Source organism: Pagrus pagrus (assembly GCF_965226575.1).
Source record: "Pagrus pagrus genome assembly, chromosome: 20".
Taxonomy (NCBI): domain Eukaryota; kingdom Metazoa; phylum Chordata; class Actinopteri; order Spariformes; family Sparidae; genus Pagrus; species Pagrus pagrus.
The window spans coordinates 14,984,742-14,998,258 of record NC_140207.1 but is presented as its reverse complement, the minus strand read 5'-3'; the positions used below and the strand labels follow the sequence as shown (position 1 = coordinate 14,998,258).

General features: G+C 39.4%; 1 protein-coding gene across 1 annotated transcript in view; it reads left to right on the top strand.

The window, feature by feature from the left end:
- Positions 1–13,517, top strand: part of cntnap2a (contactin associated protein 2a) — a 316,263-nt gene that overhangs the window by 213,123 nt on the left and 89,623 nt on the right. Inside the window, exons 14-15 of the mRNA XM_084340352.1 lie at positions 231–346; positions 1,617–1,701. Coding sequence (XP_084196478.1) covers positions 231–346; positions 1,617–1,701 — 201 coding nt within the window. The remainder of the gene's footprint in view (positions 1–230; positions 347–1,616; positions 1,702–13,517) is intronic.

Below are 13,517 nucleotides of genomic sequence, written 5' to 3'. Positions count from 1 at the left end.
TGTGTGTGTGTGTGTGTGTGTGTGTGTGTGTGTGTGTGTGTGTGTGTGTTTGTGTGTGCGTGGTTGTGTGTTGTCATTTCAGCATGTGGGTGAATCTGCTTTTTGGGTAAACATGTGCAATATGTGTATTCTTGCTGAAATGAATAATTTACCACATCCAACTGTATTTATTCTTGCAGTAGATTATTCCAGTCGACATGCTAACAAGTTTACCGCGTTTGTGTGTATAGAGGACAAAGTGTGGACAACAGTTATGAACAACCTGCCACCCAGAACTACAGTGACTGGCTCCAGTAGAGAGAGACGCACCGTCTTACAGGTTAACTACAGTGCCTCTATGGACCAGGTAACGCACACAGGCACTCAAACACACACGAGCATGCATTACACATTGAAAAGTCTTAAGTTGCTTTGTGTAACGTTTGCATTTTATATTTTATATAATCCAACTGGAAAAAAAAATTTAAAAGAGGTAAAATATGTACTTTTGACTGCCATCATACACTGTTTTCCAAAAGGTTGATCTTGTTCTTATATGAAAATACAATGAAAAAAATATTCTAAAAATACATTATTAAATAGGTGTATATTTGTGAGATGACAAAAAGGTTTTTTGTGTTTACTTGTAGCCATCTCAGTTTCATGCTAAGAGACAATATTCACACAGGACTAACTCCACTGTGCACTTGAGGTCCTCAACAAGACCATTTTCCAACACAATTGTTGGTTGACTCTTGTATTCCTGCTTCACTGGGCCAATGTTTTCCCATGTGTCAGGCTGCTTTCTTGGTTTTTGGCTGATCAAAAATTCCTTCTATTTCTTTGAACACCCAGGTGAGTATGAGTAAGGAATCTCACCAAACTGGATTGGAGTTTTCTGTATCCAAGTGAAGAAATCAGATGGATTTGAAATGAAAGTCTTTCTTCTTTCTTTGTTTTTATGTTTCTAATGTCTTTAGCAATGAGAGTGATGTGAGTCACTTCTCTCTGGATCTTGTGATGGCTGCAAATACACAAAATAACTTAAGTCTGTTGGTATGGGAACATTCATGCTACAAACCAATAACGACTTTTCAATATGATTTGTTTTTACAAACCATCAGTAGCATCATACACTCTACAGATAAACTGTTGTTTAACCTCAAGCTACAGCGATCTACTGATTCACTCCCTATTCTTTCAAATGCACAATGATAATTGAGCATAACAAGTGTTTTACCTTGTCTTTACCACTTGTTTGCTGCGATGTTGCTACACATCTTCTGATGAGTGGTTATATATTGTAGTAGCCACTCTCAGTCAAAAGCAGAAGTGTGTGTGAACTTTACTGGTTTCAACACTCCAATGAGTTGTGACAGCAGATTTACCTTTAATGTGCACAAGACTACTGTTTTCCAAGAGACGACAGGGTCTGACTGGCATATCCTTCCTGTAATTATCTTCCATCATAATTTGTATGGATCACTTGTTCCATTTTCAGCTCCTCTAAATCAGCTAAATTAAAACATTACCACACACTTTGCTTCATTTTGCAGCTCGATAATTTTTTACATGGAATGAACCTGTCTGGCGGAATAAGATAAAGTGAAATCACATATCCGTGTTTTTGTTTCCAGGTGACAGCCATCACCACCAGTGCAGAATACTGTGAGCAGCAAATCACCTACAGCTGTCGCATGTCCAGACTGCTCAACACTCCAGGTAAAGGCTGAGGATGGTATCTTTATTCACCACTGCCTCAGACAAAAGTACACAGCACTGACACAGGCAAGGTGCTCTTTTTGTCACGTAGTCAGAAGTTGACGAGAAATTCTTATTAACAGAATGCTCTCACCATCTCCTGCTGTCTGTTGAGAGGAGAGAGAAATTAAACAGGATTTGTACAGTCATGCTTGGATGCATCTTTTTTTAATAATTTCATGTTCCCCCAAATCACTCATGTTACATTGCGCATGTTCTCTGCATGAGGTAATGTTCATTCTACATTGGCATGAGTTGCAGCTTGTATGCTAGAGAAATGTAAATTAGCACCATGCCAGGAAAGTGCAGATATAATTATGTTTGGCTTCACATGAACAAGTATATGGCTTGCCTCAAAAATTTCCAGGTCACAGGACGGAAAGACAATTGACATTTTAAACACGGCTGATGAGCTATAGCCATGCTAAAGGAAGCAACATGTGATATAAAGAAACCCACTGCAGTGCTTCTCTTCCAAGCAAATATCCATTTCAGGTCTGTCCAAACCTGAAGCCTTACGGTAACTGCAGAGATACTCTGCGTGCTAATTCGGACTGTGCCTACACTTTGTGTGAAGACACAAGCCAGCTTTTTCAAGGTATGTTTCCCAATAGCCCGACAGTAGCCAGCTTTACATGCAGTGAATCTGCTGTATGAGACACTGGGGCCGGGGGTGTGCTGAAGATTCTTCTAGTCCTATCTCATAGTATTGACTGTGGACAATCAGAGAAGAAGCCTCTGGTGGTGCAGAGGCTCATTGTTGACAATGCCAGGTCAGATGGGGGGGTGGACAAACAGGGAAGGCCTTCTTCTGTTAATGTTAGATTAATGGTCAGTTACCACCTGACAGGAACCTTCTAAAATTCTGCTGATATGTGTCAGTGTTGCTGTGTGAACTATTAATTTACATATTATTTATTTTCCAAACACCACTGCCTCCCACTCATATATGTAATTTAAGGCTACACAATGCAGTTGTCAGAGTTTGATTTTAGCTTTCTTGTTTTTAATCAAATCATGTCATTAATTGTATTAATTTACTTACTTTTCATGAACACACAGACATTTCACACAATGTGTGGTCATGGAAATTTCCCTAATACTACGGAGCTCTAAAGCTGTTCTGGTGGCTTTGTGGGACCGAACACCTTAGGTTGGCACCATGCGTTGGCTTTTCCCTTTAATTTGTCACCCATCTGCGTGTTTGAACTGCTGCCTTCATTCTGTCTTTACCCAGCACTAGAACTACAGATGACAATGTTGAAACACACCATTGGAAATGAGTTGTGGCCTGGCTGGGCTCATTCTGAGTAGATTAACTTGGATTACATTCATTTGCATTAGATTTGTTTGGACCCAGTCTTTTTGGCTGTAATGTACTTGAGCAATGCCTGGTCGGGTTTTGTGTCAGTTTGGTTTGGATTAGCTAGGCTGGCTTACAAAATGGTTGAGTTGTGTCAGGTTTGCCCTGGATTAGATACGTTTGATTTGTGCTACGGTTGGGTTTACTGAAGTTTCAACACAGTTTTGAATGTTTTTTATGCAGTAGAGAGGAGGGCTTGCAGCTGTGTTTTACTCTTGTTTTGCTCAGTCTTTGCCAACGCTTAGTATTTAGTTTAATATCTTGTTTTACGAAGACAACTTTGTCTGTGTATGCTTGTGCCTGTGTGTAGTATTATTCATGGTGCTGTGTGTTTTTCACTTTGAGAATAACAAGCTTGCTGTCATTGTCAGAACCGCTTCCTGTCATTTTCCTCTTTTTCCTCTGGCCAACTCACACACACACATAATACACACACTTGTAGACACATGAACACAAAGACCCACCTTGGGGAGAGCTTCATAAAGACAAGACAGTCCTGGCAATTAAAGTGAGTGAGAGGAGATAGAAAGAGGGTGAGGGAGGGAGAGGGGATTTGGGGGGTTGTTAGATGTATGCCTGTGTGTGTGTGTGTGTGTTTGTGCATGTGTTTGTGTATGTGTGTGTCCATGGTCCTTGATTGACTGAATAGGAATAAAGCAATAGGTGCTTAGTATTAGTTGGGTATTAGTGCAGCGGACCGAAACTTTGCCATTAACCTCCGCTGCACCAAAAAATGGCACCTACACGTACAAAACAGTGTGTGCGTATCCACACACACACACAAATCCAGTCACTTTGTTGATGCGCTCTTTTTTCACATTCAAGCTTAAAATGCCGTTACGCGAACACACACACATACACACACAAACAGCCGTCAGTCCTTCATTAACTAGTTTACTCCCAATTCACTACCTTGCAAGTTAGGGAAATCCAATTACCAGTTTAGAATGACTGAGGAAGTAGGGCCGGGAAAAATAATTTACCCAAAAATATGCTTCATAAATTAGCTGTCAGCTTTCATCAAATTACACTGTCAACAGCATTTTCACTGTGAACCAAAGGTGGACACACACACACACACACACACACACACACACACACACACACACACACACACACACACACACACACACACAGCTATACACACAGATGCACACTTGCTACTCCTCCACTTCCACCTTTTTTCCCATGCAGATCTCATCTATTACACTAGGGCTGGCATTTTAGAGCTAAATGAACCGTTAAATGGGAATTATATTCTGCCACCAGTGACACCCTTAATTTGGAACATTGGTAGTAATTGTCCTAATTGTCTGACCCTCTTCTCACCTCTTTCACATATTCTGCCCTTTTTTTATCACCTCTCTTTCACTTAAACACATCCTGCAGCTGCAAACACAAGCACACACACTGAGCTTGTCTCTGGCCAACATTAGTTCATTCACGAGATGGGTGGAAAAATAATGGAAGAGCTTGATGCTGATGCATGCAGCAAAACACTCAAAGACACAACTCAAAGAGACGTGAAACCCATCCCCCATCCTTCTTCCATCACATCTCTTCTTCTCTCCACTGCCTCTCATCACATTCTGCATCCACATTTATCCATTATATCCATCTATTCTCTCCTTACTCCCCACTTACCTCTCCTACCCTCCCTTTTTTCTCTCTCTCATCCCATTCACTATTTCAAGTCTACATCTCTGCCTTTCTCCCATTCTTTACCTCCAACATTATCTCACATTTTTTATCTTGCTTCCTTTTTCAAGTTCGTTTTCCCCTACCACATCTCTCTCCCCTGTCTTCTCACTCACCCTGTTGAACGCTCTTGCCATTAGTGTTGGAATCACAGCTTTTAGAGGAGAATTAGCACCCTTCACTAATGATTTAGCATCATTCCTCCCAGCGTAAACAACCTGTAAACAACCAATGGCACAAGGCTTGCACAAACAAGCCCTTGCGCAGATGCAGCCACAGATAGAAAACACACACATCTCTTATTCCCTGACACACGTACTCACAACCACAGAGGAGTTGGATAAAGCATCAGTCAGGACAGTAAGGTCAAGAATGTCCAATGCAAAAGGACAAAGCAGTTCTCTTCCTTTTTTCAGTAGGAAATGCACATTATGTCATGTACATGAAATCAAAGTCTAATCTGTCTGACTGAGCATTATAGAATCACTGCTCTGCACTTCACCTTTACCCACATACTGTATGTAAAAGTAGGTGATATCCTACATATTGTGTTTCCTTACTAAACAAAACTACTGAAAGACCACAACCTTTTTTTCCAATTTCTTTCTCACTCACACAGATGCTGCGAAATTTATTCACATAATGTGCACACACTTACTTTGACTCACAGAGCTTTTGGTAACTCGCGAAAACACATGTTGTTTCTCCTTTTACTTCTCAGTCTTGCCTGCAGCGATTGATAGAATCATTTATAGCATCCAGACTAATGGAGAGAGAAATATTTCCATCAAATAAATGAGTTCATTAATCCAGTGAACGGTTCCTCTGTGAGACCTAAGTGTCTAATATGTGCACAATTTAGAGGCAATGCAGACACACGGATCTTCTGCATGTTTAAAAAAAACAAATCTCTGGTGCAGTTAAAAAGTGCAATTAAGTCGATAATAACATAATAATGACAGAAATTCATCATTTGGTAAGTGTGAGACCTTATCAGTGATTAAGTTACACAAACTGTACTGGAAAAGTTCAACTTATTGACAGGGTGTAGCATTGTTGTCTAACAACATAACTGTTATTCCAATCATGTACTCAATCAGTCAAAATTATTTCTTACTCAAACTAAAAGTAACACCAAACTTTGGGTCCAGCAAATCTTAATATTTTTAAATGATAAACATAGTGCTGTGTCACCACTGGAGAGAGGTCTGGCTGAACACATTTTCATTCTTTATAAAAACACTGGCTTGGCTCATAATCGTCTTGGATGGTGCAAAGCACAGGATGCAGCAATGGTGCCCCTGTAAAAAAAAAAAAAAAGGCATTTAAGACACTTGCGTTGGTTGAACATTTGCATGTGTGGAGGCGAGTCCTGGCATTAATTTGGCTAAATTTTCACATTAAAAGGCAACACTGCTAACTTGTGAGCAACCAGGTAAGGGCAACTTGCCATTTTCATTGTGTACATTGCTAGCTCTGAGGTTTGTGTTGTTATTTCCTACTGAAAACTTCCTGTCAGCAAAGAGACATCAGGTTAATCTGAGGTTAAGTCATGATATAACTTTTGTTCAGCCATGTCAAATGGTATAATGTAACTGGTAAATATGCTACCATTATGAAATGTCTTTGTTATGTTAGCATATTTATTATAAAAATAGGCTTAAAAGTAGGTGATACGGCAGCTGTGTATACAGTAGATATAGGAAAGGCGGGGCAGGAGTGAACACATTAAGGAGAGTAAAAATAGTGGAACAGAGGGAGCAATTAAAACTAATGTTCCTCTGTTACACCAAGCTGTCAACACACTTCAGTCACAGGTTGAACAAAAGGACTATGGTGTGGCCAATAATAGACTTCTGATGCTAGTATCAGCATCTGACAAGCATGTTATATGACCAGTAGGACACTGTATGGAAAGGAATGGACCCCAGAGGTGATAAACAACACTCAAAGCAGCGTATGGTAAAAAAGTTATATGACTTTGTTACATTTTTTTATATATTCTACAGGTCAATTAAACATACCATACTACCTGACCCATGTCTAAACGGCATTTTTTGTAAATGGCTCGTGAAGTGTGGTTAAGAAAAGTTCCAAACAACTGTAAATGCAAAAGGGGTTAGAAATTTCTCTTTGGTGTAAGAGCCAAAGGAGGAGAGAGAGTGATGGACAATGGTGGAGAGGAAGAAACAAGGGTGGCCAGAGATGAGAGAGGAGTGTGGCTCAGGATAATGAGGCTGTGTGTATGCGTAGCATTGTTACAGTCCATTCCTTGGGCACTTCTGGACTCAATTATTGCCTCACAAGTCACAGCAAGTCACTTTTATTTTCCACACATACTCACACACACAGGTCTTGCATTACACCCTAATGACTTTACTCTGCAGCACTGGTTAACCACTTGTTTATTTTTTTCTCTCCCTTTTGGTTTTTGATGTTCATCATTAACCTTTACAAAAGAAGCAGCAGCAGACCATTGCTCTTTCTCTCTCTCTTGCTCTCTCTCTCGCTTTCCCTCCTAAGCCCCTGTATCTCTCTGCAAAAATAACAGGTAGCAATAACGCTGCACTGCTGTGAACATGTCTAGCTGACATCCAGCTGAAATGGCTGAATGGTCTGTTCCTAATTATGTTTTATTGGAAGATATGCAGTCCCTGACTAATCTACAGTGAGTGCTGCTGACTCATCTGCAGTGTGGCCTTCATCTGACACCTTTTACCTTGTTGTTGTTTTATATTTGGTTATGAATGCTGGAGGCATTCTTTATTTTGCGCACAGAATTCGGACAAATGTTTTGGACCTTAAGTCCTTCCACATTTTTCAATGTACACACTTCATTCAAACATCAAAATATTCAGCCCAATTAGAACATTCTGGCCGTGACTTCCATCATTATTCATAATTTCAGAAATATTCAACATTTTTCTGGCATGTTTCCCCATTCAAGTAAATGTTCAAATATCCTTTCAGCTAGAAACTCCATTTCTACATTTCAGATATGAGTCATCTTTCAAATCCCATCAAAACTTTTGTATAATACAAATGACAAATTTTTCAACATTCTGAACCTTAGTTATAATGGAAGTCAATTACAAAAAACACTTCAAACCCACTAATTTTCAAATTCTTCCCAGTCCTTTGTACATTCACATAGAAACTCCATTCAAACTTTGAAACGTTCACAAAGATTAAGACTTCCTCACGTTATTTCCACCTTTTCTTATCATTCATACTTTCTACACAGTTAAAAAAATGCAGAATTTTTGAGCCATTTTCAGATTTTTACATTGGTGTGTATGAGACAGAATGTGGAGGGAGGACTGAAAGAATTCCAAAAATCTTGTCTCCAACTCGTTCCCATTCCCACAATTTTCACTCAATCTACGTAACTTAACATCAGCTTCTAGGAAAATTTGTGCTGATCGCAATCATGTGCCTCTTGAAGCAATCAGACTAATACTTTTGGAACAGGAGCGCCAACCAACTGATGCATGGGCTGCCATTCAACTGAGAGGAAAAATATCTGGAGGCATGCAAAAATTTCACAATGTGCTCAGTAGGCTCTCATAGTTAATGTGATAGCAGTGACTGTCTTTGAATGGCAGTGACTGTGTTTGAGGGAAAAGCAAGATAATTTGAGGTGAGCCTCAGCTAAAATCTCTAAAAAGAGCCCTTTGAGGGAACAGCATGTAAAATCATCACCGCAACCGATACCAATTGGGCACGGACTTGCCAATGAGTGACACACAAGTTCTTTAAAACTTTTCAAACAATTAATGCCATATTTAACTATTATGTGCTCATTCATTCGTAAAGCCAGAAACACCATTTAAATATTAATGTTCCCAATCTTTGATATATTATGAACTGCATTCAACTTTTCAGTCCCATTCATACTAATTGACTTTTTCCCAACGTCAAATTTCTAGCTAAAAATGACGGTTTGCTCCCAGCCTCAATCTTTCATTATCACCCCACCATTATGACTCTCCAAACTCCTTGGAATGCTATTTGAAATAAAGTCAAGCGAGCAATTCAGTTTCAACAAACCTTAAAATATTCCACATTATTTAAATATTCTTGCCGTTATTAAAGTTTTTTACAGCCAGCAATACGCATTTAGCATCAGCTTTTAAATAAACCTTGAAATATTTAACATTGTTCGTATATTATTGGTACTATTCCACTTTGTAAAGCCGGCAATGCGCATATGACTTCGGCCTATAAACAGCCAGAATTCACAACCGCAGGTTCGTCAAAACTTGCCTTCTCTAGTTTCAGTTGTTTTACTGCTGATGAAGAAAAAAATAATATGCTGATCAAGGAGCTTGTCGTTGGATTTTTACTGTTTGTGATTATGTCAGTATTAATTTTGATATCCCTTTATATTCCATGTATTATCCCTTTTTATTAGCCTATTGTGCCCCCACCCTGCCCGATTGTGCCATGTCTTTCATTACCCGACTAATGTTCTGGTTACAGTGTCATTAATTTGTGAAAGCACTTGCGGCAAGAAGCGAGTCAGGGGCAGAGTAGAGAACAAGAACTAATATATCGAAAGACAAGAGAAAGGAGGACTATCACCAGGGTCCTCAGGCGACTCTCTTGCTCTCCCCATCACCCCAGTGTCCGCCTTTCTTTTTCCCTTCTTTTTCTTACCCCCCGTAGACGAGATGCTAATTAACGTTAAATTATCCTCTCTATCTTTCCCTGCTTTAAATGCACTGATGAGAATCCGCCTCCCTTCAAGGTTGCAGGCAACTTTTTGGCTCCCGACCATTATAGGCAGGGGAGCTGAGGGTGTTCACTCAGTTGATAAGAGGCATTCGAGGTTGACGTGTAAAGTTAGGCTTTATATAGAACAGCAAATTAACGAATGGAATTAGCCTGGACCCTTTCTACAGTTTTTCAGATCAGTTAGAACAGGAGACATTGAAGACATCTGCGGTGGCGGTAGAAGGTTTGCTAATGGGGAACAGCAGGCGTGTGTGAGTGTATATGTGTGTGTTGGTGGGCAGGCAGGTGAGGTTTTTTTTGTGACAAAGTGGTGTTTAGTGAGAGAGACTGTACAAGAAATAGAGCAACAAAGTGTGATCCGTCACAGAGAGGCCCGTATCATTTACATCCAATAATGTGCGCGCTCTGGTTGCTGTTGCCTCGGTAATGCGTCATTGCCCAAGATAATGCTGTCATATGTTGTGTTGACAGAGTCATGCGTCTTATCCGGCTCCATGTCTGTCTATGTGAGTGCAGCACTTACAGCTCATAGCCACACAGGTGCCGGTGTTGAAGGGAAAGAGTATAACACTTTACAGTACATTAAGTCGGAGTAATAAGGTGTTTGCAAGGGCAGCATCTCTCTCTTTTTTTTCCTTTGTTACACTTTTGCTTTTCCTTCCTTCCTTTTTTATTTTTTCCCTCTTTCTCATTGTGCTTGGTTTTTCTCTCCTGCAACGTCACACAAACTCATGAGGGTCCCAAGAGTGGGAGACTTTTGGCCATAGCATGTATCTGTGTATCTGATGTCGATTTGTGATGACAACACCAGCTGTTGAAGCTGTGTGTGTGTGTGTGTGTGTGTGTGTGTGTGTGTGTGTGTGTGTGTGTGTGTGTGTGTGTGTGTGTGTGTGTGTGTGTGTGTGTGTGTGTGTGTGTGTGTGTGTGTGTGTGTGTGTATCTGTGTATCTGTGTATCTGTGTAATTTTCAAAGCACTCTATGTCTCTCCAGAGGTGGAAGAACTACACATAAGTAAGTACCAGAAGTAAAAGGGCTCACTATGAAGAATAATTTCTAAATAATGTATAATAAAGTACTGGACTGCATTTATTAATGCATTGTTGTGTTCATCACTTTAATGTTAAAGCAGGTTTAACAACTTTTATCTGCAGGGTAGCGTGTGAATTGTGGATCAGTACAGTTTTATCTTAATCTATAAAGTTACACCAAAATTCATCAACTTCAGCCTTTGAGTATTTTAAAGAAAGTCTCTGTGTACTTTACAAGCCAGTAAAAACAGCAAAACACAATATTACATGAAAAGGACAACACATATCCATAAGCACTCATACACACAAGTAACCAGGTAATAGTGTTAATGAGATAGCATGGTTGAGGTAATTAATTTAAAAGTGAGGATCATACAGTGTATTCCTAACAAGATTGATGGGGTTCCTAGCTGGTGAAGTCAGTAGAGACCATAATGAATAGAAAATAGATATGTGTTCAGTCTAGATTTGAAAATGTCAGCACCTTGCCTCCTGGATGTATAGTCGTAGGTTATTCCAAAGAATTAGAGCTCTGTAGGCAAAGGCTCCACCACCAAAGGGGTTTTTATTAAATTGGAGGATAGTTAAGTATCTGGATAAATAAATGTAGATGAGTAAAAAATACAATATTTGCCTCTGAATTGAAGCAGAAGTAGCAGAAACTGGAAAATACAGATTTCTCAAAATTGTAAGTTTGTACTTGCTTTCCACGACTGCGTCTGTCTCTCTCTCAGTCAGGACGTGTGTGTGTGTGTGTGTGTTTGCGTGTTTGCATGTGTGTGTGCTTATTGGCCTTGCCATAAAGGGAGCTGTCCATAGCTGCTGGCCATTATTCCCCCAGCATGTCAAATACTCTCTGCTCCCAGTCTGCCTGGTGTTGGGCACAAATTGCACAGTGCACAAATTCTGTTTTAACACAACCAGAGACATAAATCATGGAACTTACCTGAGCAGAAGAACAAGTTCAACTGTTAAAAATGTAAATGCATTCATCTGAAACACCTGAAATAATTCACAAAACCCTTATAATAGTGCAAGAAGAGTATATTTTCGTTTCTGGTACCAACTAAACTGAAATTTAAGTGCATCTTCTAAAGGGATTCTGTATCTTCTCCTGACATGGACCTGGATCGATTAGTTATCCAGTCATACAAGAGTATTACCAACCAAGAAATGTTCGAGGAGAGATGCTGTGATGCTTTCCATCGAACCAATTTACACATTGTCATATTTTTAACTTGTGATGAATCTGTGTGATGTTCCTGCAGCGGCTGGAAGCTGAAATTAGTGCTCTGTTTCAAGGCAGAGCGAAAGATCAAATGGTATGGACTGCTCTGTGTTTTGAGAGGTAAACTGGTGCACATTCAAAGGTAAAAGCAGTCCTTTGAAGCCCTCATTTGCTGTATATTTATTTGTCTGTAACGCAGAAGAATAATAAGCACAAATGTTTCGGCTAATGTCTTCTTCAGTGTGTAGGCGATGTGACTGACACAATCCAACCTCTTTTAGGTAAGCAGTGCCAGGTGCACTGAATTAGAGGTAAAAATCAAACACTGTCAGTAACAATGGTGCGCTAATAAGGAAAAGAGAGGCAGTATGGAGATTTACAGATAGAGAAAATCAGCATCAAAAGAATGACTATAACTAAGTTATGTTTTGCAAACGCTCTCAGCATCCAATGTGAAAACTTCATAAGTATCCCGAGTCTCTTCACTGACATAGCAACTGAATGCTGGGATTGTCATTAGAATAACATTGTTTGTCTATTTCTTGAAAGAGAACATGATGAATGAGGTCTGTGTGTTTGTTAAGCAACCTTTTCCAATTTTCATTCATCTTTATCATGTATATCCTTAATTAACTTTTTCTTTTAAATCCATAATACATGGAAAAGAAAAGGAAAGAAAAGGCTTGGAACATAATTAATACTGCAGCTTAATTTAATTTAATACCATCTTACCCTTCAGAGAGTTTTTGTGTCATTGGTATTACAGCTATAGTAGTTGAAGCAATACATAACTTTTTCTCATACATTTACATAATGGTTCCTCTTAAATTACAGAATGACTTTATAAATGTCTCAATTTATGTCAGAGTTGAACATATAGGCAGATATATAGGAGTTGAGGAGTTTTGCAAAAAAAAAGATAATGCTGTTTCTCAGTAAAAAGATGCTGGTGTTTTAAAGGGGCTCTATGGAACTTCTGTGATGTGTTGCTTCAAAGTTTATGTTTGTGGATTTCATTTCTAAACTAACCTTAGCTACAGTTACACTCGGTTAGTGGAGTGGAGAGAGCCACTGAGACAAGGCACTTGAGAATGTGCATAAAGTCATTTTCTTTGGACTGTCAAGGAAAACCCAAGTCCTTCACAAAGAAATCCACAGTCCAGCAGCAATAAACAATTTGCACAAATCGTCTACAAGCTTGTCTAGGCAACCAAAAGAGACAGGAAAGGTCTCGCTTTTCACTTCATGTTACAATCCACTCACATATGTGATATAAATGGCCAATAAAAAAGTGATAAAAACATGTAAATTGCTACAGATTGTTACATGAAGCTCCTTTAATATGCTGCAAATCACATCCCTGATTACAAGCTAGTGTTTCAAGCAGGTTCACACAGCTCAGACTATTTTTTCCTGCCTTTGCTCTTTCCAGCCAAAATTAGACATCAGTCAATATGAAGAGCCTACAAGGGAGACCATTATCCAGACACAAAAGGAAGCACTCAGTACATGGTATAGTGAACAATTTGCAAATGGTTTTGTTACTGCCATTGTATGCATTACAGTTCAACATGAGACATTAAACATGTTAACGATGGGAGTGAAGTAAAGGCAGGTCAGGTGAGTTATAGGAGGGATGACAGTGTCTTTATTACTTCATATTTTAGCTGTGAGAGTATACGCCGCATAAATCCACAGCTATTAAAAAGAAGAGGAAATTCC